The 20745-nt window shown below is 57.6% G+C and overlaps 2 protein-coding genes across 2 annotated transcripts in view; both read left to right on the top strand.

Annotated features, from left to right (window-relative positions):
* Positions 1–4307, top strand: part of ZNF638 (zinc finger protein 638) — a gene marked incomplete at both ends in the record, with an annotated part of 61942 nt that extends 57635 nt beyond the window's left edge. Inside the window, 3 exon segments of the mRNA XM_081998934.1 lie at positions 2091–2183; positions 3271–3389; positions 4248–4307. Of these exon segments, the coding sequence (XP_081855060.1) occupies positions 2091–2183; positions 3271–3389; positions 4248–4307 (272 nt within the window).
* A 7962-nt stretch (positions 4308–12269) lies between these two features.
* DYSF (dysferlin) overlaps positions 12270–20745 on the top strand; it is a gene marked incomplete at both ends in the record, with an annotated part of 100946 nt that continues 92470 nt past the window's right edge. The window contains 8 exons of the mRNA XM_081999562.1: positions 12270–12363; positions 14377–14432; positions 15188–15279; positions 18721–18826; positions 19200–19314; positions 19461–19654; positions 19823–19951; positions 20588–20650. Coding sequence (XP_081855688.1) covers positions 12270–12363; positions 14377–14432; positions 15188–15279; positions 18721–18826; positions 19200–19314; positions 19461–19654; positions 19823–19951; positions 20588–20650 — 849 coding nt within the window. The remainder of the gene's footprint in view (positions 12364–14376; positions 14433–15187; positions 15280–18720; positions 18827–19199; positions 19315–19460; positions 19655–19822; positions 19952–20587; positions 20651–20745) is intronic.

Below are 20745 nucleotides of genomic sequence, written 5' to 3'. Positions count from 1 at the left end.
AAGAGATCCTTGTAGCAAATAGGGGAAACTGAAAAACCCCAAATCTCTGACAAAGTTAATAAAAGAGGTGCTGGGGGGAAAAAACAAGATACTGACAGTGAACAGCAGCCTGAAGGTAGGGTATTTTATTAATGTATTTTGCAATGCATGTTTCTTTTGATGTAAAATTAAGCAGCATGTTGATTTGAAATGTTCCTTTGGTGTTTATGATGGCTAAAATTGGGGGAAAATAGTTTCTTTTCTCACCTTGAATGCAAGGCCTGCTAAACTACTGTACAGATTATTTATAGTCTTTAATTAGAGGGCCAAACTTCATTAAAACGAGTCAAATGGAATAGACACACAGATACAAAGCAGTAACAGCTTCCAAGCTGGATCTAGAGGAAAAAATGTAGAACATCTGTAGCATGGAATTAGCAAAGGGTTAAGGAAGTCTAGCGCAGAGCCAAGTAGGGAGAGCTATATATAACCGACACACGAGAAGAGTTTTGGCCAAAGCGTGGGTGAAGGATCTGTGTGATGCAGTCCACCAGTATTGAGTTTTCTTTCTGCCTCTGCTGCTGTAGCTGAGCGCTGACACAGCACCTTTTGTTTCAGTGTTCTGGAAAAGCTTTTCCGCCATCCTGCTCCCATTGCGCAGCAGAGGCAAGCTGAGTAGTGCGGATATGGAGGAGCTGCAGAAGCAGCAGCAATCTTGCTTAAAACAGAGTATTTTAAACTTTGGTTCCTGTAAACATTAGGAAAGGGATTAGTTGACTGTGTACACGCCCAAAAATATTTAAATGTTACATATCATTTTAATCTTGTTATAGAACATAAGCTTCCCCATGATTAACAAAAGTGTTTACTGCAACTGCAAAATATTGTCTGTATTCTATTAGCAGGTTAGCTGTAAAAAGACCTCTTAAAATATCCACGCCCTTGAGCTGTCTTCTGATCTAACTGGTAGTGACAAATTATAACAAATATATTTGATACACAGTAAATAAGTGATTTTAGTTCCTCTCTGTAGAGTGAAAATCCTGGGCAAAAGAGGTAGACTTAGGAAAGGACTAGATCCTCCCGAGTTTGAGAAGTGGAAGAAAACTGGGAAGGAGAGGTTGAAGCAGGTAAAATTGTATTACTCGAGTCTTAAAATCTGATTCCAGCAGCAAAATAGGAAATGGTTTATTGATTGCCTCAGGCCAGCGGCTCAAACGATGAGGGACTGCAGCTGGTACAGAGCCACACGGCAAATTTGAAACTTCGCGTGTCGCATGATGCGGTGAGATACTCGTGGTCTACTGAAACGCCTAGGGGATGCAAGAGTGATGCTGTCTGTTGTGTTCCTTTGACAGCTTCCTGGGTTTTGTCGTTAAGGGAAAGGATTTATTGCGTTAACCTTGTTATAGGACATCCTGGTATCTAGATTATTTGAACATAGAATTAGAAAGGAACCAGATACTTTTCATGTGTGACTCTTCACCTGCCAGTTAGACTGCTTTTATAGTCTAAAAAACAAACATCTTGTTTGTCTTGTAATAGAGGAGAGACTGTCAAACTCCTTGTCTCCAGAAGAAAATCTTAAAATGTTGATTAAAATTAAATTAATTCAAATTTTGATCTTTCCTTAGAGCTGGTTAATCTGGTAATGTATTCTCTTGGTTTTGACTGGTTCCGTAATGAGGCTGAAATGCTACTGTTGGACCTCGAGGTAGATAAAGTCAAGAAAGTTTGGTGGTTTGTATTGTAACAAAGTTGAGATCTTTGTGATCATAACCCAAGGTTGATTTGAAACTGCTGATAAGAGCTGTAGAGGGAGGCAGCTGAGAGCGGCGGTGGTAGGTGTGTGAGGAGCGCCGTGTGGTCAGGAGCGCTTCTGGAGTCACTCACCGCAGCACCGGGGCTGTCCCTGGAAGTCTTGCCTGTGGGATTGATGTCAGGAGCTCCTGAAAACTGCTTTTTGGAAAGAGCAAACCGAATAGTGTAGAAAGCAGCAAGGCCTGTAGAGATGGTGTTTGTTTCAAGCAGTAAAGAACCATTCCAGCTAGGTATAGAATACCTTTAAAGTAGCAGATGCCTTTGTTTTAACATTCATTTATGGCCTCCAGTAGGTCAGCTGGGATCAGGAGATAAAGAACCAGAGCCTAAGCGAACGAAAAGGGCTTCTTCAGATGTATCAAAGACGCAGAGTACTCCAAAAGGTAAAAACAAAAAAGCCCACCCCAAATGCTCCATACTTTTCTTGCTGGAAGACAGCTCTCTTACCCGTTTGAAAATGCCTCGTTTGCCTCCTGACCACTTTTAACTGTCATGGTCCACAAGCTCTGTTTTTGTCGTGGCTCCTACAAATGCATGATTAACATGTTCCTGCTGTTGACTTAATAGCAGCGGCAAGATTGAACGTTTGTTTAGCCTAAAGTTTAATTTACGAATATAGACTAATTTATTTATAGAATCATAGAGTCATTTAGGTTGGAAAAGACCTTTAAGTTGAAGTCCGACCATAAACCTAACACTGCCAAGTCCACCACTAAACCAGGTCCCTAAGTGCCACATCTGCACATCTTTTAAATACCTACAGGGATGGGGAACATCTCGCCCTCCCGCGCTCGCCCTCCCGCGCTCGCCCTCCCGCGCTCTCGTTCGCTCTCCCTCGCTCTCTCATATAATATCTACTTACTATTCTAATGCTGGTATGCGTTTTATTATATTTATTACCAACTCTCTCAATATATAGGCATGAAGGAACTGCTTACATGGTTTTAACCTCTGTGTGTCTATATTTTTTTATGTATTCCAAGATCCTCATCTAAAATACTTCTATCTAAAACTACTGATAACACTTGAACTGCAAGTGAGGTTGCTAGGAAAATATGAATCCTCGCCTGATGGCTTGTGTAATACTCTCCGTGACAGAAAATGCTTGCGTAACACACTGCAGGACAGAGGTTAAACTTGGCAAACGAGTTGTATATAAAATACTTTTCAGGCCAAAAGACGCCGAGGTAGTTGCAGTGAGCTTCAGATCCAGAAGGTCAGTTGTCCTATTTGCAGAAAAGCGTGTGTCCTCCTCTGTTTATTGAAATAGGGCAGGTGACCAACTCGGATTAGAAGCCTAACTTTTTTGAACACTGAAAAAATGTAACTGACTTTCGTCCAGTAATAACAAATTGTACAGATTTGGATAAAGGAATCTGATCTTTTTTGTTGTTTTGCTTTTAAAGCTGTGTTTTGTTAATGGGATGTTTTAAAGCGGTGTTTTGTTAATGATGTGTGCTGTCTCTTCAGATTTGGATTACCTAGTTCCAAAGGCTGGCTTTTTCTGTCAGATCTGCTCGCTGTTCTATGCCGATGAAACGTCTGTGAAAAATCACTGCAAGACACCGCTTCATCAGCAGAACATGGAGGTAATGCTGAAGCTTCTCCAAACACACAGGGCTGAAAAGAATATCGTTGTGAAAATGTTTGCTTTAACGGGTGCTAGTAATTTCCTAGTGGCATTAGGGATCTCGTATTAATACTTCAAGGGGTTTTAGTTTTAAACTTGGACACAGATATTGTTAAATTAGTCAAGCTCATTGCCTACATAAAGCCTTCCTTATCTAGGAAGGCGTGGGAATAGCTGTTGTCTGCCCTTCCTTTTTAAGAAGTGATTTTAAGAACTATGCAGTGATGTGTCCAAAAGCATGGTTTTGTCGAATTTCCTGTCTCGCTGAAGCTGCAGACTGGCTGAAGGATCTTGCAAATATAAAATGACCAAAAGGTCAGTTTGGCAGCTGGAAAACTTACTGTTTGTAGTCAAAACTCTCCCCTCCCTGCCTCAGCAGTACCCAGCTGGCCCGGACACACCATGTACCCTTCCTGTGCGAGGTGCTGATGTGAGGGGTAGAAACCTGGGAAGATATTTATGGACGTAGAGTTTTGTAAGGTGGGCACAATAAATACACAGCCTGTGGTGAATATTGAATTACTATTTTATATTTCATGACAAGTCACAGGTCCCTGTCGTCACGTGAACTCCTGATACCTAATATTTTGTAAAAAATTCCACTTGGGAGCTTCACTGCATGGTGGCTGTGTGTGTGTCAGTTGGTGAGCAAAGCTTTTGAGTGTTTTTTGGTACAGATCACCCATTACCAGTATCAGGAGCAGGCTGACATTTGGGTGACATGTTTATAAAACCTACGCTGTATTTAGATGATCTTATGGTGGACTGAAGAATAAAACAGCAGTATCTTTTTCACGGGCTGCCCTTGTTTCTACAGAAATTCATGGCCAAGCAGAAGAATGAGGATAACGCTGGGGAAGAACAGAGTTCAAGGTGATCGGAGGAAAGAAGAATTCTTTCAGTGAATTAAACTTAGGGTCCAGTCAATTTTGTGTATTTTGTTATGATTTAATTTGTAATTTTGTTTCAGAAACAAGCATTCATGTTGTATAAATTTGAGCTTGGTATAGACAGACTAAAAGAAAAATGTATGGTGGCTTTGATTTGTATATCAAATCATCTGACTTGGAAGAGGTTTCTTTTACAAGTGTCGACATGAAATAAATGTTCTTACTGTATAGTTAACACCAGGGGCTTGTGTTTGGTGTGATTTGTTGTGTTTTGTTAACTCTCTGGATCACAGTAGAAACTAGGAGGGAATTCATTCCAGAGATCTCTCTCTGGTGCCGCTTTACAGAGCTCTGAGCAGGTGAAATTTCACATGCTCCCTACTGCCCCAAAGCAGTGACCCTGCAAGTGAAGATCTCCGTGATCCTGTGGGTTGTTATGCTCCCTTTATCCATCTTTTTCCTCTGAAGTCTCATGGTGAAGCAGGAAGAGAAAACCGAGGCCATCAAGGGGAGCAAAGCCTATGCCAGCACGTTGTTAGCGTTCCTGTTGTTACTGCGGTCAGCCAGGGAGGTCACTGTCCCGTGCTGTTTATCCCTGGTGACCAAATTTGCTTGCTTGTTTTGGGTTGTTATTCCGTAGTTTGTTCCCGTCTCTAGGTCAAAGCCTGTGGAGCACTCAGCAGCGTGGCTGAAGTTCGTAACCTGCTCTTGAATGTTGTTCTGTCATCAGTCTGAGTCTCTGGCTGGCATGCTCTCAGCGGTGGATCATGACTGACTTTGCTTTGAGCTTCAGGACATGGTTTGGTGGGCATGGTGGCGTTGGGTTTCATGGTTGGACTTGATCACAGAATCACGGAATCACTAAAGTTGGAAAGAACCTTCAAGATCATAAAGTCCAACCATTAACCCAACACCTCCACGCCCACTAAACCATGTCCTGAAGCGCCACATCCACGTGTTTTTTGAACACTTCCACTGACCACCTCGCCTGTGCCGGTGCTTGACCACTCTCTCGGTGAAGAAATCTCTCCTAATACCCAGCCTAAACCTCCCCCGGCGCAACTCGAGGCCGTTTCCTCTCGTCCTGTCGCTGGTTACTGGGGAGAAGAGACCAACCCCCACCTCACCGCAACCCCCTTTCAGGCAGTTGCAGAGAGCGATGAGGGCTCCCCTCAGCCTCCTCTTCTCCAGACTGAACACCCCAGTTCCCTCAGCCGCTCCCCATCAGACTTGTGCTCCAGCCCCCTCCCCAGCTCCGTCGCCCTTCTCTGGACACGCTCCAGCACCTCAACGTCCTTCTTGGCGTGAGGGGCCCAACGCTGAACACGGGATTCGAGGTGCGGCCTCACCAGTGCCCAGTCCAGGGGCACGATCCCTGCCCGGCTCCTGCTGGCCACACCAGTGCTGGTACAGGCCAGGATGCTGTTGGCCTCCTTGGCCACCTGGGCACACTGCTGGCTCATGTCCAGCCAGCTGGTGACCAGCACCCCCAGGCCCTTTTCCCCGGGCAGCTCTCCAGCCGCTCCTGCCCAAGCCTGGAGCGCTGCGTGGGGTTGTTGTGGCCCAAGCGCAGGACCCGGCACTTGGCCTTGTTGCACCTCATCCAGTTGGCCTCGGCCCATGGATCCAGCCTGTCCAGATCCCTCTGCAGAGCCCTCCTGCCCTCCAGCAGATCAACACTCCCACCCAACTTGGTGTCATCTGCAAACTTACTGAGGGAGCACTCGATCCCCTCATCCAGGTCATCGATGAAGATACTGAACCAGACCGGCCCCAGAACCGAGCCCTGGGGAACACTGCTTGTGACCGGCCGCCAGCCGGATTTAACGCCGTTCACCACAACTCTCTGGGCTCGGCCATCCAGCCAGTTCCTCACCCAGCGAAGAGTAAACCCGTCCAAGCCACGGGCCACCCATTTCTCCAGGAGAATGCTGTGGGAGACGCGGTCAAAGGCTTTACTAAAGTCCAGGTCGACAACACCCACAGCCTTTCCCTCATCCACTAGGCGGGTCACCTGGTCATGGAAGGAGATCAGGTTGGTCAAGCAGGACCTGCCTTTCATGAACTTGTGCTGGCTGGGCCTGATCCCCTGGTTGTCCTGCAGATGCCCTGTGAGCGCTCTCAAGACCAACTGCTCCATGATCTTCCCTGGCACGGAGGTCAGGCTGACAGGCCCGTAGTTCCCGGGATCCTCCTTCAGCCCTTCGTGTAGATGGGTGTCACATTGGCAAGCCTCCGGTTGCCTGGGACCTCCCCTGTTAAGCAGATCTTGAAGGTCTTTTCCAACTTTAATGATTCTGTGATTCTGTGATTTTATTTTTCACCTAGCCGCTTCAGATTTACTTTAAAAGACTGGTTTTTAACACCCATCATTGTCTCTGCCACTCCTCCAAACTTTGGGTAGTCGACTCTGGCTGCGTTATGTTCCTGGAGGAGGAGTGAAGAAGTGCTTGTGCATGCCTAAGGACAATGAGGGACTCCGTGGTTCTACCTGGTGGGGATATTATTACAAGTCATACCTGTGCCGTAGTGGTACAAAACTCCGTGTGTCTTCAGACCGCCGATCGGTAAAGCACCAAAATCAACTGGCCTTAAGGTTTAGCGAAGGAAGCGCCTGCACGTTGCCGATGTGAAACGTGGTCCTTGCTGGGAGGTGATCTCGTGGAGTCCCGCAGACTCGCAGGACCTCGCTTGCTCAAGAGCGAGCACGTGCAGAAGAGGTGCTCGAGTTTCATGTATTGAAGTTGCCGAATGATAACTGAGCCGGGAAATGTCTTTAAATACCTGTCCACCGCCCGGAGGCCGTGCCGTGCGTGGAGCGGGCAGAGCCCGCGCTGAAGGCTCCAGAACGCAGGCTTGGCTTTGCGCTGCGCCCGTAGGCGAGAGCGCAGTGTCGCTGCCTGACCAGGCGGGTGACTCGGCGGTCAGGAACAGAACTTCATAAACTGCGGGTGACTTTTGGTTGGGCTTTTTCTTCTCTTTTTTTTCCTTCAGTCCCTCAGGAAGGAACGCTGCCGCGGGTGAATTGCTGCCCGTGTGTGCTGGTGAGTCATTGCCCTCGGCCGTCCTGGCACGTCCAACCCCTGCGAACAGATAAGTGGCTCAAAAATGCGCATGAGGGATTTCAACCGGCAAATACTTGGATTTCGACCGGCAAATACTTGGAAAGTCAGGGAGCGTGATTCAGGGTAAGAACGTGCGTGTGTGGGAGTGCACATGCGCGTCCTCTCCCTCCTCTCCTCTCCTCTCCCCACTGGCTGCCAGCGGGATCCGTCCCCTGCTCCCAAGTAGTGAGCGGTACAGATGAGAGTGGCGTGATGCGGTTTAACTGCTTACTCACTCCGAGTTCTCCGGTCGCCGTTGGGTTGGTAGCAATTCGTACAGAAGGGAGTTTAAAACTCCTGTCTGAAATAAGGGGGTTACAAACTGGAATTTAGTGCGAAGAGCCTGCGGGGAGGTGCGGAAGGCATCTGTGCAGCTGGGAGCGCGGAGGCTCCGCAGGGATGCCAGCAGCATCCTCCGCTCTCCTCTCCGGCGGAGCTCGGTAGCTCGGCAGCGTTTTTTCCCAGCCTCGCCAGCGCGCGGGACGTGGCCTCCGTCCCCGTTAGTCCTGTCTCCTTTACAATGCAGCTTTATGCGTTTGTGTTTCGGAGTTTTCAGAGTCCCTCCGTGGGGTCGGGAAGGCGATTCCTTACCCTGGTTTCTCCTTGTTGCTTTATCTGTGCAGAGAACGAGAAAACGTCGTTCTTCGTTCCTGCTTCTGCCGCGCAAGCTTCGGTCCGAATTCGCCTTTGAGTGTACGGAGGGCTGGGGAAGGGACGAGCCCCGTGCCCTGGGGACCGCTGGCCTCCGCCTCCCCCTTGCCCCGCTGCGTGGGGCTCACCGCTGGCTGCTGAGCGCGGCCGCGTTTGGGGCGGCGGAAGCAGCCTGAATCCGTCCTCCCGGTGCTCCCCTCTCCCTGCTCTGCCTCCCCTTCTTGCTCACCCCCCCGAATGGTTGGGGATAACCACCCTTCCTCACCAAGCCCGTAGCTCTGGCCTGGGTTTACCGGAGTTCCGGCTTTAAAAGAAACGGCTTTTCCTAGAGCGATGCTGGGAAACAATCCGACTCGTGAGCAGCTCGGCAGTTTTAAAGGCTGGGAAGGTGGGTGGGATCCAGCAGCCTCTCCCGTCCGGCTGCGAGGCAGAGCGTGACCCTGGAGGTCCGTGGACGGGGGCTCGGTCAGTAAATCCTCTTTCTGCTCCGCGTCCTGTTCACCACCGCTCGCCGGACCCGCTTTGTGCCTGGCCCTTCCCTTTGAGACGCCAGGACACCGCGGATAAAACCAGGTCAGTGCTGCAGCCGCCCCAGGAAAGGTGCACAAGCTGTGGGGGCTACTTAACTGGGCATTTTGAAGGAAAAAACCATCCTGTCCCCCCAGGGTGATGTGGAAACAAAAAAAAGAAATCTAGGAAAAACGAGGTAAAAACCCCGCTGTTACGGAACGAGCTGTTACTGGTTTTCTGAACGTTGTTTCCCAAAATGTAGGGTGCTGCACTTCAGGTCACCCTGCGACTAACGGTGCTGCAAATTGAGTTTATTTTAGAGCTGCTCGTAATTCAAACGGCCACGTGCTGCGTGTCCCGTCCCCTTGGCACGTCCACAGGGACGCTGCCGCCCGCTCCTGGCAGCGCCTGCCTGCAGATACGCTGGTTTAAGGAGAATCGATGGAGCTTTTGCTACAGCTTTTCCTCTGCCCTTGAAGGATTTAATTTTATTTTTTTTGCCCTTCCCCTGTGCGTCGCTGAGCTCGCCCCGGGCAGCGTGTGGAGCCCGGCCGGCCAGCTGCTTATTTTAAGGGTCTTATCAAAACTCTTGGGGGGCTGAAGACCCCACATGCACCGGGATGGGGACGTGGGTGCGCTGGCTGAGCTGCGAGCTGGACGGAAAAGGCCCAAACGGGCTCGCCCAGGGTTTCCCTGCGCTGGCCGCGGCAGCCGTCGGTTTTCGGTGCGGTGGGTTTAGTGCCTGCCTGGCAGGAGGAGTGGGAAATGGGTTTAGATAAAGGTAAAGAGGGTAAAAAAGGGGGAGTGATGGGGCTGGGGGGGAGCCTGGGAGGGTGCAGGGAGGGGGGTAGGGACCTCGCTGAGCCGCTTGCTGGGAAACCCAGGGGTAAAAATAACCTCCCCGAAATAGCCGGGCGCCCTCCCCAGCTGTCACTGGGCGCTTGGCCGCGGCTGTGCCGGACCAGACGCTCTCCCCTTCCCCATCTGGGGAAACTGAGGCAGCGGGGTGCCCCCACGCGCCCACCCCTGCTGCTCGGGGCGGGGAGGGGCGGGGGCGTGTGTGTGCACCCAGCTCTCGTGGGTGCTTATGGCGGGGCCGTGGGGTTCACCCTGCAGGGAGCTCAGCCCCCCAAGACCCCCCTTTTCCCACCCTGGAGGTAGTGTTGCCCCTCCGGCCCTGGCGTCACGGTGAGGGGCTGGAGCTGCACCCAGGGGCGCTCCGGCACCTTCCCCCCGCCCCTTACCGGTGCCGAGTGGGGGGATCTTCCCCCCACCCCCCGCCCCGCCCGCGCGCCCGCGGCCAGCCCCGGCGCAGCCCTTCCCCTTTAAGAGAGGCGGGCACGGGGCGGGGGGGCGGCGGGCACCGGGCGGGGGGTGCGGCGGGCCGGGCGGCGGCCGGGCCGGGCCGGGCCGGGGCGATGCTCCGGGTCTTCATCCTCCACGCGGAAAATGTCCGCACGCCGGACGCGGACATCAGCGATGCCTACTGCTCCGCCGGCTTCGGAGGTGCGGGGGGCACCGGGGGGGCGCACCGGGGGGGGGCACCGGGGCGGGGGGGCTGCTCCGCCGGGCTCTGTCCCTGCGGCGGGGACGGTGCTGAAAGCGGCGGGGGGGTGGATTGGGGGTGTCCGGCATCTCCAGCCCCCCCCGGGGGGCAGCGGGTGCCCGGGGAGCCCCTGCCCGCCCCGGGCCGGGGGGGCGATGCCGGGGGGCGAGGGGGCATAGCTGCGCCGTGAGCGCACCGGCGGCAGCCCGGGCTATTTCTGTCCCCGGCTCCGCTCGGGGGCGGGGGGGGCGCCGCCTCCCGGCGGGGGGCGGGGCTGGCCCACGGGTGTACGGGGCCGGGTGCGTGTTGGGGACCTGCCGACCCCCACTTCCGCGGCCCCCCCTGCACCCCGACACCCCGGGCCCCCCCAGCCGTGTCCGTCCGCCGGGGGTTTATTTTCCCCGTGAGAAAACGGTGCGTGGGGCTGCGCAGGGCGTGGGGGCCCCCGTATGTCCCCGGTCCCCTGGGTGGTGACAACAGCCACGGGGGGACCTGCCTGTCACCACCCGGGACCCACCCAGCGCCAGGCGGGGTCCCAAATCCTCCCCCCAGGGGGTGACAGGAGAAGCGAGGCAGCGTGTGACGCCCCACGGCTCGTCTGCAGCGCCCTGGGGTGAAAAAGCAGCTTTTTGGACCTGGCAGAACAGGTCGAGACGAGCAGGAGGGGAGAGGCCACACGTCAGCGCTCCCGGGCCCGCGTCTGCCCCAGTCGTGGCCTGGCTCTGGGGGGACCCTCCTCGTGACGCGGAGGTCCCCGGCCCAGGCGTCCCCGTGTTCAGCCCCTCGCTCCTGGGCCTGAGCAGCACCCTCTTCCTTCCCATCCTGCGCCCTCTTCCTTCCCATCCTGCGCCCTCTTCCTTCCCATCCTGTGCCCTCGTCCCCGCCAGCCGGCCGCGCGCGGGGGCTGCGGCGAGGGGATGGAGCTCCCCGTGGCCCCTGCGCCGAGGCGACCCCAACGCGGCGGCACCCCCGGCTCTGGGAGCTCCCCGGCTTGCACTGTCCCTGGGGTGCTGGTGCTCCGGTGTCACCTGGGGCCTGGGACATCCCCGGGCTCCGCTGCTTGGGCGTCCCCGCAGCCCGCAGCCCCCCGGCCCAGGCGCTGGGTCACCCCGAACTCACCGGGTCCCCAGGGCCCCCCGCGCTTTTGCGCCCTTGGGGCTGGCAGCGTCCCTGAGCCCAGATGTTTCACCATCCCCAGGCCTCGCAGCACCCTGAGCTCACAGCATCCCCCGTGCCGCATCCCTGCGTCCTGGTGATTTATTTACCATCCTGGGAGCCTACAGCATCCCTGGAGCTTACGGCATCCCCGGATCCCGGTGCTCAGGCACCCACGGGGCTCGCAGCATCCCTGGGTGTCCGTGGTTTCATTTCCCATCCCCGGGGCTTGCAGCATCCCCACATCCTGGTGATTTAATTTCACATCCCTGGATCCCACAACATCTCCTTATCCCGGTGATTTCATGTCCCATCCTCGGAGCTCGCAGCATCCCCAGATCCCGGTGATTTAATTTCCCACCCCTGGGGCTCACAGCATCTCAGGATCCCGGTGATTTAATTTCTCCTCCCTGGATCTTGCAGCATCCCCGGATCCTGGTGATTTAATTTCTCATCCCTGGATCCCGCAGCATCCCGGGATCCCGGTGATTTACTTTCTCATCCCTGGATCCCACAGCATCCCGGGATCACGGTGATTTCATTTTCCATCCCTGGGGCTTGCAGCATCCCTGGGTCCTGGTGATTTCATTTCCCATCCCGGATCCCGGCGATTTCATCTCCCATCCCTGGGGCTCACAGCACCCCTGGATCCCGGTGATTTATTTCCCATTCCCAGAGCTTGCAGCATCCCGGGATCCCGGTGCTTTCACCTCCCACCCCCGGGGCTCGCAGCATCCCCGGATCCCGGTGCTTTCACCTCCCACCACCGGATGCCGGGGCTCGGGCATCTCCAGGGCTCCCACCGTCCCGGGTTTGCAGCCCCCGGAGCCACCGCGCCGAGGCGCTCCGTGTCACCGCCCGGGCACCTCCTCCACCCTCCGGGGAGGGCCGGGCCGGGCCGGAGGCGGTGATGGGGGGGCCGGATCCTTCCCCGGGCCGAGCCGGGCTCGGCCTCAACAACTGCCCCGCTCCATCGTCCGGCCATGCTGCGCTGTTTGCTCCAACGAGCCGCCCATCTCCCCAACTTGGAGAAGGGGGACAAGCAAAGCGACCCGGTGGCCAGCCTGACGTTCCGAGGTGAGGGGACTCCCCCCAAATCTGGGGTGGGATGGGCAGGATTATTACTTTACCAGATTCTTGTCTGCTTTTGCAGCCCCTTCTAGCAAAGCCGGGCTTTGCTAAGCTCCATCCTTCTCCTAAAACCTTGCAAAATTCCCCCCCCACCACTGCTGAGTGCACCATAGCCCCCTCCGTCCCCACCCTCTGAGGCTTCCCCGTGCCACGCTCAAGCGCGCGACACCGGTGTCTCCAAGGGTCCCTGGGGGGGGGCTGTGCGTGTCGTCACTCTTCCCCCGTGATTTTGGGGTACGCAGGTTCGTGGGGGACGGTGAGGGATCCCGTTACCTTAGGGGACGCACACGCTTGGGGACGGTCATTTTAGCGCTGCCACCCGGCATCACGGCATCCAAAAGCGCTGGGGTGGCAGGGGGGTGAGCCCCGGCAAAGAGCAGGACCTGGCTTTGCTGCACCCTCGGGTGCCCTCAGTCGCTCTCGTGCTTTGCTCTCATTAAGGTCTTTTAATTACTAATATGAGATTGATAAAAATAACCCTTCATCTAGGGGGTTAGCCCAATGCTGTGGGTCCCGGGAAGGGAGCGCTGCCTTTGCGCCTCGAAAGCACTCGCTGGAGGATGTCGCTATTTTTTTTTTTTAATTTTTTTTTTGGTAACCGTTTCCTGGCGGTGGAAAATGTCCATTTTTAGAAAAAAAAAAAATAAGGAAAGGAAAGGGATGAAGGGCTACTGACCCAGCCTTTCCTGTGCTGCATGGGGTGGGGGGGGGGAACGGTGCTGCTGCCGGCCCCTGCCCAGCCCGGACCCCTCCTGTGTTCATCCCACGGTGGGTGCTGGGTGCTCGCCCGGGGTGGGCTCCATCCATTCGCCGCCAAAGTGGGAAGCAGCTCTCGTTGGCCAAATCACGATCCCGAGAGCGCAGGAGGGGGAATTCCAGGCCTCTGCGTCCCACGAAGATGAGGCGTAAGCAGGCGACGTGCCTTAAATCAGGGGCGTTTGACATCTTCCCGGCTCGGTGACGTTGTCCAGAGGTGCCGTGTCGGGCGATGGCAGCTCTGCCTCTCTCCTGGCCCCAGCCTGGCTCTCTAAATCGGGAGATTTAGCAGAGACTCTTTAAAATCTGAAATAGGAAAAGATTAATTTAGTCATACTAAGACTTAAAAAAAAAAAAAAAAAAAAAAAAAAGGCAGAATATTTTGAGCGAGCGGCTTGGGCTCCCACCAGCCCCACGTGCCACAGCCTGGGCTACCTATATATATATACGTATCTCCCTACAGGGCCCTGCAGGGCGCCCGGCCGGTGTCCCCCGGGGTTTGAGTCACGGCTATTGTTCAGCTCTTCCTTTTCCTCTCCCCCCCGGTCCCTCCCGTGACGCGGCCCCTCGGGGCCCAGCGGGCATTTGGCTGGTTTTCGGTGTGACATGAGGGTCGTGGTTTTGGGGTGCGACTGGGGGTAGTGGTGCTGGATGCCCCCCTTGGCACCGGGGCTCCTCGGGACGGCTGCGACCCCGAGACCGGGCGGCAGCATCCCCGTCTGCATCTTTTGGGGGTGCCAGCGGGCCACCCCCGCCCCGTTCAATCTGCGAGCATCCCACCACTGTCGCGGGGGCTCTGGGTCCCGTCTGGGACCATACCGAGGTTCGGGTGGAGGGAGGAGGATGTCTGGGTCCCCCGTGGCACCTTCCAGCCCGAAAACCCACCCAGCAGCCTTTGGGAGCCTCCTCTCCGCCCTGCTCATGGGGAAACTGAGGCACGGCGCATCCAGATGATTCACCCGGGGTTTTCCAGCGGGGCTCGTGGCCGGGCTGCGGCACGACGCGGGGCCCCGGAGCCCGGCTGTGCACCCCACTGCCCGGCCTGTGTGCAAGGGGAAGGGCCTGATCCTGCTCCTGGGAGCTGCTGGTGCCACTGGAGGCTCTTAGCCCCACCCGTGCATGGGGGGGGACTGGAATTTTGGGGTCTTTCCCCCGCCTTTTGGTGGAGAAACCAGCCTGACCCGTGTGTGTTGCTGCCTGCAGGTGTCAAGAAGAGGACGAAAGTCATCAAGAACAACGTGAACCCCGTATGGAACGAGGTGAGCGTGTCCCTGTCCCCGCGGTCCCTGCCTGGGCGCTGAGGGTGCTGTGCGACCCGGGTGCGAGCCCAGCAGGGAGCCCCAGGCGCAAGGGGCTTGCAGGGGCCCGGTGACGCCCCGGGGCTGCCACCCCCCGGAGGGTTTGGGGCCGGTGCCCACCGCGGGCAGCTTCGTATCCGAAACTCCCGGCACCAGCAGCGGAGGAGCGGGGCCGAGCCGGCTCCGGCTCCGCAGGGACCATTGCTCCGGCCTCTTCCCCTTTCATCGAGATCTTATCAGGGCTAAGCACGCACTTTAAAAGAAGCTGTTTAAAAATATTGCAGCTCGAAGGGAAAACAAGTGTGTTTTACTCATCAGCCCGGCCCAGGGGAGGATATTTTTTCCAGCACCTTCTTCCTTCCAACCCTGACCTGTGCTTTCATGGGTCAAAATTAAGCAAACAAAGGGTTTTGGTGAGCAGACTAGCACCGTTCTGGTGCAGAAACGCTGCGTGCCCGCTCCCAGCGTTCTCTCCTTCGCTTTTAATCCATGATGAGGGGAAGGCCTTTGCCTGGGGCATGTTGTGTCTGTGGGTCCGCTGGGAAGTTCTGCTGAGGGCACAGGCGGTGCCGAGGTCTGTGCCGCGATGGCGAAGCGGGTCTGGCGTTTCGGTCCTCCTCCTCGAGCCCCCGGTGGTGCCGGAGCCGCTCAATGCCTGCGTGAGCGTCGTGGTCCCAGCTGGGCACTGATCCCGGCTCCCCTCTCCTCCCCTCCAGGGCTTCGAGTGGGACCTGAAGGGAGCTCCCCTGGACCCGGGCGCTGAGCTCACCGTCGTCGTGAAAGACCATGAGACCGTCGGGAGAAACAGGTGGGAGAAGCACCGGGGGCGGGTGCGAGCCCCCCGCCCCGCTCCCGTCACCGGCGCAGCTCGCGCACGCGCGTGCGTGCCCAGGGCTTTGCACGAGGGGGCTGGGGTGGGCGGCGAGGGGATTCGGGCTCCCCCCGGGCTCCAGGCGTTGCTCCCCGGCGCCGGCTGCCCTTTCACAGAGTCACAGAATCACTGAGGTAGGAAAAGACCTTTAAGATCACCAAGTCCAACTGTTAACGCAACGCCACCATGTCACCTAAACCACGTCCCGAAGTGCCACGTCCACACGATTTTGAACACCTCCAGGGATGGTGATTCCACCACCTCCCTGGGCAGCCTGTGCCGGTGCTTGACCACTCTCTCGGTGAAGAAATCTCTCCTAATACCCAGCCTAAACCTCCCCCGGCGCAACTCGAGGCCGTTTCCTCTCGTCCTGTCGCTGGTTACTGGGGAGAAGGGACCAACCCCCACCTCACCACAACCCCCTTTCAGGCAGTTGCAGAGAGCGATGAGGGCTCCCCTCAGCCTCCTCTTCTCCAGACTGAACACCCCAGTTCCCTCAGCTGCTCCCCATCAGACTTGTGCTCCAGCCCCCTCCCCAGCTCTGTCGCCCTTCTCTGGACACGCTCCAGCACCTCAACGTCCTTCTTGGCGTGAGGGGCCCAACGCTGAACACGGGATTCGAGGTGCGGCCTCACCAGTGCCCAGTCCAGGGGCACGATCCCTGCCCGGCTCCTGCTGGCCACACCAGTGCTGGTACAGGCCAGGACGCTGTTGGCCTCCTTGGCCACCTGGGCACACTGCTGGCTCATGTCCAGCCGGCTGGCGACCAGCACCCCCAGGCCCTTTTCCCCGGGCAGCTCTCCAGCCGCTCCTGCCCAAGCCTGGAGCGCTGCGTGGGGTTGTTGTGGCCCAAGCGCAGGACCCGGCACTTGGCCTTGTTGCACCTCATCCAGTTGGCCTCGGCCCATGGATCCAGCCTGTCCAGATCCCTCTGCAGAGCCCTCCTGCCCTCCAGCAGACCAACACTCCCACCCAACTTGGTGTCATCTGCAAACTTACTGAGGGAGCACTCGATCCCCTCGTCCAGGTCATCGATGAAGATACTGAACCAGACCGGCCCCAGAACCGAGCCCTGGGGAACACCGCTTGTGACCGGCCGCCAGCCGGATTTAACGCCGTTCACCACAACTCTCTGGGCTCGGCCATCCAGCCAGTCCCTCACCCAGCGAAGAGTAAACCCATCCAAGCCACGGGCCACCCATTTCTCCAGGAGAATGTTGTGGGGGCGGCTGGTGGGAGGCGAGAGCCGTGTTTCTGGGTTGCTTTGCTCAATTGCCAGGGAGAAAAAACAGCTTTTGGGGACAGGGAGCAGACAAGGGACCCTTGTGCCCACCACGGCCGCCCCCGGGCTGCCGAACTGGCATGGCCACCTGCCCTGGGAGCAGTGCCGGCGCCGCGAGGCCCTGGTGACGGGCACTTGGCTGGGGAGGTGTGAGACGGCGGCCAAGCTCCTTTCCTGAACACGCTTCGCCGCGGAGCTGGGAAGGGCGGCATTTGCCAGACAAACGGCCCGAGGCGGCTTCCTTTCTCACGGCAGCTCCTGGAGCCCCTGGCTCCGGGGGCAGTGGGGTTTCCCCGTGGGGTCGAGGTCTTCCTTCTCGCAGCAGCTTGCTTTAGGAAGGAGGGCGAGAGCAGGCGCCGATGCCGCCTCCAGCCTGGCCACCCCTCGGCAACCCACGCCCGCTCGCGGGGCTCCTTCGGCTGGGTCGCTGCTTGCACAGGGAAAAAAGATATAGGAAGGACGTTATTTTCGGGCAGTGGAGGGCGGGAACCTGCTGCCCTGCTCTGGCTGGGACGGGGAGGACGGCCCCGACGTGAAGGATCCCGTTTCCAGGGCTGGAGCTGATGCTGGGTTTGCTCTTGGGCCGGAGGCCAAGGGAGGTGGAAATTGGGGCCGGTCCAGCTCGGTGGCGTCGTGCATCTCTATAAATAGCGAGGGGAGGACGGGAAACGGGTCCCGGCTGCCGGCGCAGGGAGATTTCGCCTGCCTGCCTGGGGAGCAGCCGCTCTGCCGCGACCCGCAGGGACCGCGATGCTCTCGCGGTGGTCCCCTCTCCTCCACGACGGTGATGGTGGATTTTTTTTCTTCCCTTGGCTCCTGGGCTGCGAGCACACGTTGCTGGCTCATGTCCAGCTTTTCACCCACCGGTACCCCCAAGTCCTTCTCCATGGGGCTGCTCTCCATCCCTCATCCCCCAGCCTGTGCTGATACCGGGGCTTGCCCTGATGCAGGTGCGGGACCCTGCACTTGGCCTTGTTGAACCTCATGAGGTTCACATGGGCCCACGCCTCGAGCTTGTCCAGGTCCCTCTGGATGGCATCCCATCCCTCAGGCGTGTCAACCGCACCCCTCAGCTTGGTGTCCTCTGCAAACCTGCTGAGGGTGCACTTGATCTCACCATCTATGTCAACGATGAAGATATTAAGTAGTATTGGTCCTGGTACGGACCCCTGAGGAGCATCACTCCTGGTTTCCACTTGGGCGTTGAGCTGTTGACTGTAACTCTTTGGACATGACGATCCAGCCAATTCCTTATTCATCTAACAGTCAAACCCAACAAACCCATCTCTCTCCAGTTTAGAGTTACAAATGTTGTTGAAGACTGTACCAAAGGCCTTACAGAAGTTCAGGTGGATGCCATCCATAGCTCTTCCTTTGTCCACTGGTGCAGTCACTCTGTCGTAGAAGGCCACCAGATTAGTCAGGCACAATTTGCCCCCGGTGAAGGCACGTTGGCTGTCCCTAGTCGCCTCCCTGCCTTCCGTATGTTTTGACGTGTCTTCTGGGAGGATCTGCTCCATGATCTCATCATGCCGTGAGGTCAGCACAAAGCCGTTTGAGGGCTTTCCTGGCTCTGGGTGGGGAGGAGTTGGGCAGCAGCACTGGACCTGCTCCCCGGCCAGCCCTGGTCCATGGGGGGACGGGTGCTGCTGGCCAGGGGGGAGGTGGCACAGCACAGGAAGGGTTAACCAGAAGCCGAGCTCCAGGGAGACACTGAAACTCAACAGGGGAAAATCAGTTTTATGGTGGTTTGAAACCCCCCTGGGTGACGGTGGCACGCAGACCCCAGCCTCGGCTGCCAGCTCTGATCTCACCCACCTCCAGTGAAACCCCCAGCCCCCGGTGCCTCCGTTTTCTCCGTCGGCAAAGAAAAATCCACCAGCACTTCGGTTTAGGGCTCCTGGCTCCTCAGCGTGGACTTCCAGCTGCTTTTCCTCGATAGAAAGGGGACAAAGTCCCCAGAGATGCTCGATCTGGGTGTCTCGCCTGGGTTGGGTCTGTCACCCAGTACCCGTTCCCGTCCTCCCCGGGCAGCTGCCAGCCACGGATCCTCGGCCCCTTCCGCTGCTGATCCCCCCGTCGCTCTTTCCCCCCAGGTTTTTGGGAGAAGCCCGAGTGCCCCTGCGAGATGTCCTGTCCTCCCCCAGCCTGGCGGCCTCCTACAACCTCCCCTTGCTGGACACCAAGAAGCAGAGCACCGGGGTGAGTCCCTGCGCGGGGACCAGTGAGACCAGTTTGAGCAATGTTCCTGCCCGTAGCAGCTCCCAGTTGGAGACCAGTTTGAGCAACATCCCTACCAGCTGCAGCTCCCAGTTGCCCCATCCTGGGCTCTTGGGCTTTGAGATTTACCTTTGGAGGAGCAGTGTCGGTGGCTCGGGGAGGGGGGCAGCGGGAAGACCCTCCTTGCCATCCCCCTGCTCAGCCCCTGTTTCCCGGCATTTGCCGAGTTGCTGCCACCTTTTCGGCTGCGTCCCCCACGCCTGGGCAGAACGTCGTGGGTGGCAGCCGGCACCGAGGCTCAGCCCCGGGAGAGCGTTTCTGGATGCCCCTGTAACAAGTACTTTCTTTTTTTCAGGCTTTCCTCCTCCTGCAAGTGTCCTACATCCCCCCGCCGGGGGCTGCCCCCGTGTTCCCCCCGCCAGCCCCTCCGGAGCCGGCACCGGCTGCCGCTGAGCCCGACACAGTCACCGGTAACCAGAAACCTTCACGCGCAGCACTGGGGGGACGTGCTCCCCGGTAGCATCACGTTTTCCCCAGCTAGACCCCTCACCCTGCGGTCCCGCAACGCCCTGTCCCACGCCGCCGCATCCTCCATCTCCTTTCTCGCCCCGCGCAGAGGTGGTTGGAGAGGAGGAGACAGAGGATCAGGCAGTGACAGGGGACGAGACGGAGCCCTCCTCCTCCTCGGGGCCGCCGGGGTCCGAGCCCCCCTCGCTGCCCCGCAAGCCCCCCATGCACCCTGTCCAGGGGGTGAAGAGGAGGAGGAGCTCACCCAAAAAGCCTCTATCCAACAAGCCGCAGGACTTCCAGGTGAGATGAGGCTGGTGGGGATGAGCTGCTCTCCTGAACCCACCTCCTCAAGGTCCCCCAACCTGTCCCTACGGGGGCTTCATCACCTGGGAGGTGTCCCCTGAGGTGCCCATCCCAGGGTAGGACCAAGCCCGGTGACCCACTGCCCTGTCCTCCCTCCCACCCCAGATCCGGGTGAGGGTCATCGAGGGCCGGCAGCTCCCCGGGGTCAACATCAGGCCGGTGGTGAAGGTGACGGCCGCTGGACAGACCAAGAGGACCAGGATACGCAAAGGCAACAGCCCCTTCTTTGACGAGGTGAGGGGGGTCAGGAAAGGCTCGGGAGGGTTATGGATCGGGGTCCTGCGTGATGGAAACGCCAGTGCAGCCCAGAGGGTGGGGTGCGGTGATGGGGACTTCAACGGGAGAGGAGCTCAGACAGCCGCAGGGAGCCCTTTGGCAGGTCCGGCATCCGCTGCCTTCGTGCAGAGCTCATCTTCGTCCCCTTCCCGAGGCGACTCGTGTCCCAGAGCCGCCGGTAGCGCCCTGCTGGCATGTCCTGGCGTGGGCAGCCCAGCCGGGCGTACGGGATGGCTGCGCTCGGGCGGCCGCAGGCGTCTTGTCCCCAGCACCGTCCCCGCAGCGGATGCTTCAAGCCGGCCTTTTGGGAGGTCCCCAGCGCCTGCTCCAACCTGCCCCTCTCCTGCGTTCGGAGATCCCAGGATTGCCGCTCAGGGTGTGCTTTTGCAAACCGGCCCAGCAAAAGGAAACCGGAGGGCGTTGCTCACCGGGGAGCACCAAAGTCACCCAGCACAGCCCCTTCGGGCGCTGCTGCTCCTGTCGGGGTGGGGTCTCGCCTCAGAGCAGGGGAAGAGGCTCCAGCCCACGGAGTTGGGGGCATGGGAGAGGCTGGGACAGACCTCCACCTTGCACCCTCGCCCCTCTTTCCTACAGACCTTCTTCTTCAACGTCTTCGAGTCGCCGGCCGAGCTGTTCGATGCGCCCATCTTCGTCACGGTGAGCTCCAGCATCGCTCCCGCGCCCGGGGAGGGCTGGGGTGATGCTCGAGGCCGTCGCCCTGTCCCCCTCCCTCCAGCGCCCTGGGAAACGTG

Source organism: Phaethon aethereus, assembly GCF_964289735.1.
Source record: "Phaethon aethereus genome assembly, chromosome: 4".
Lineage (NCBI taxonomy): Eukaryota > Metazoa > Chordata > Aves > Phaethontiformes > Phaethontidae > Phaethon > Phaethon aethereus.
Note: the sequence above shows the minus strand (reverse complement) of the source record. Positions and strands in the feature narration are given on the sequence as shown.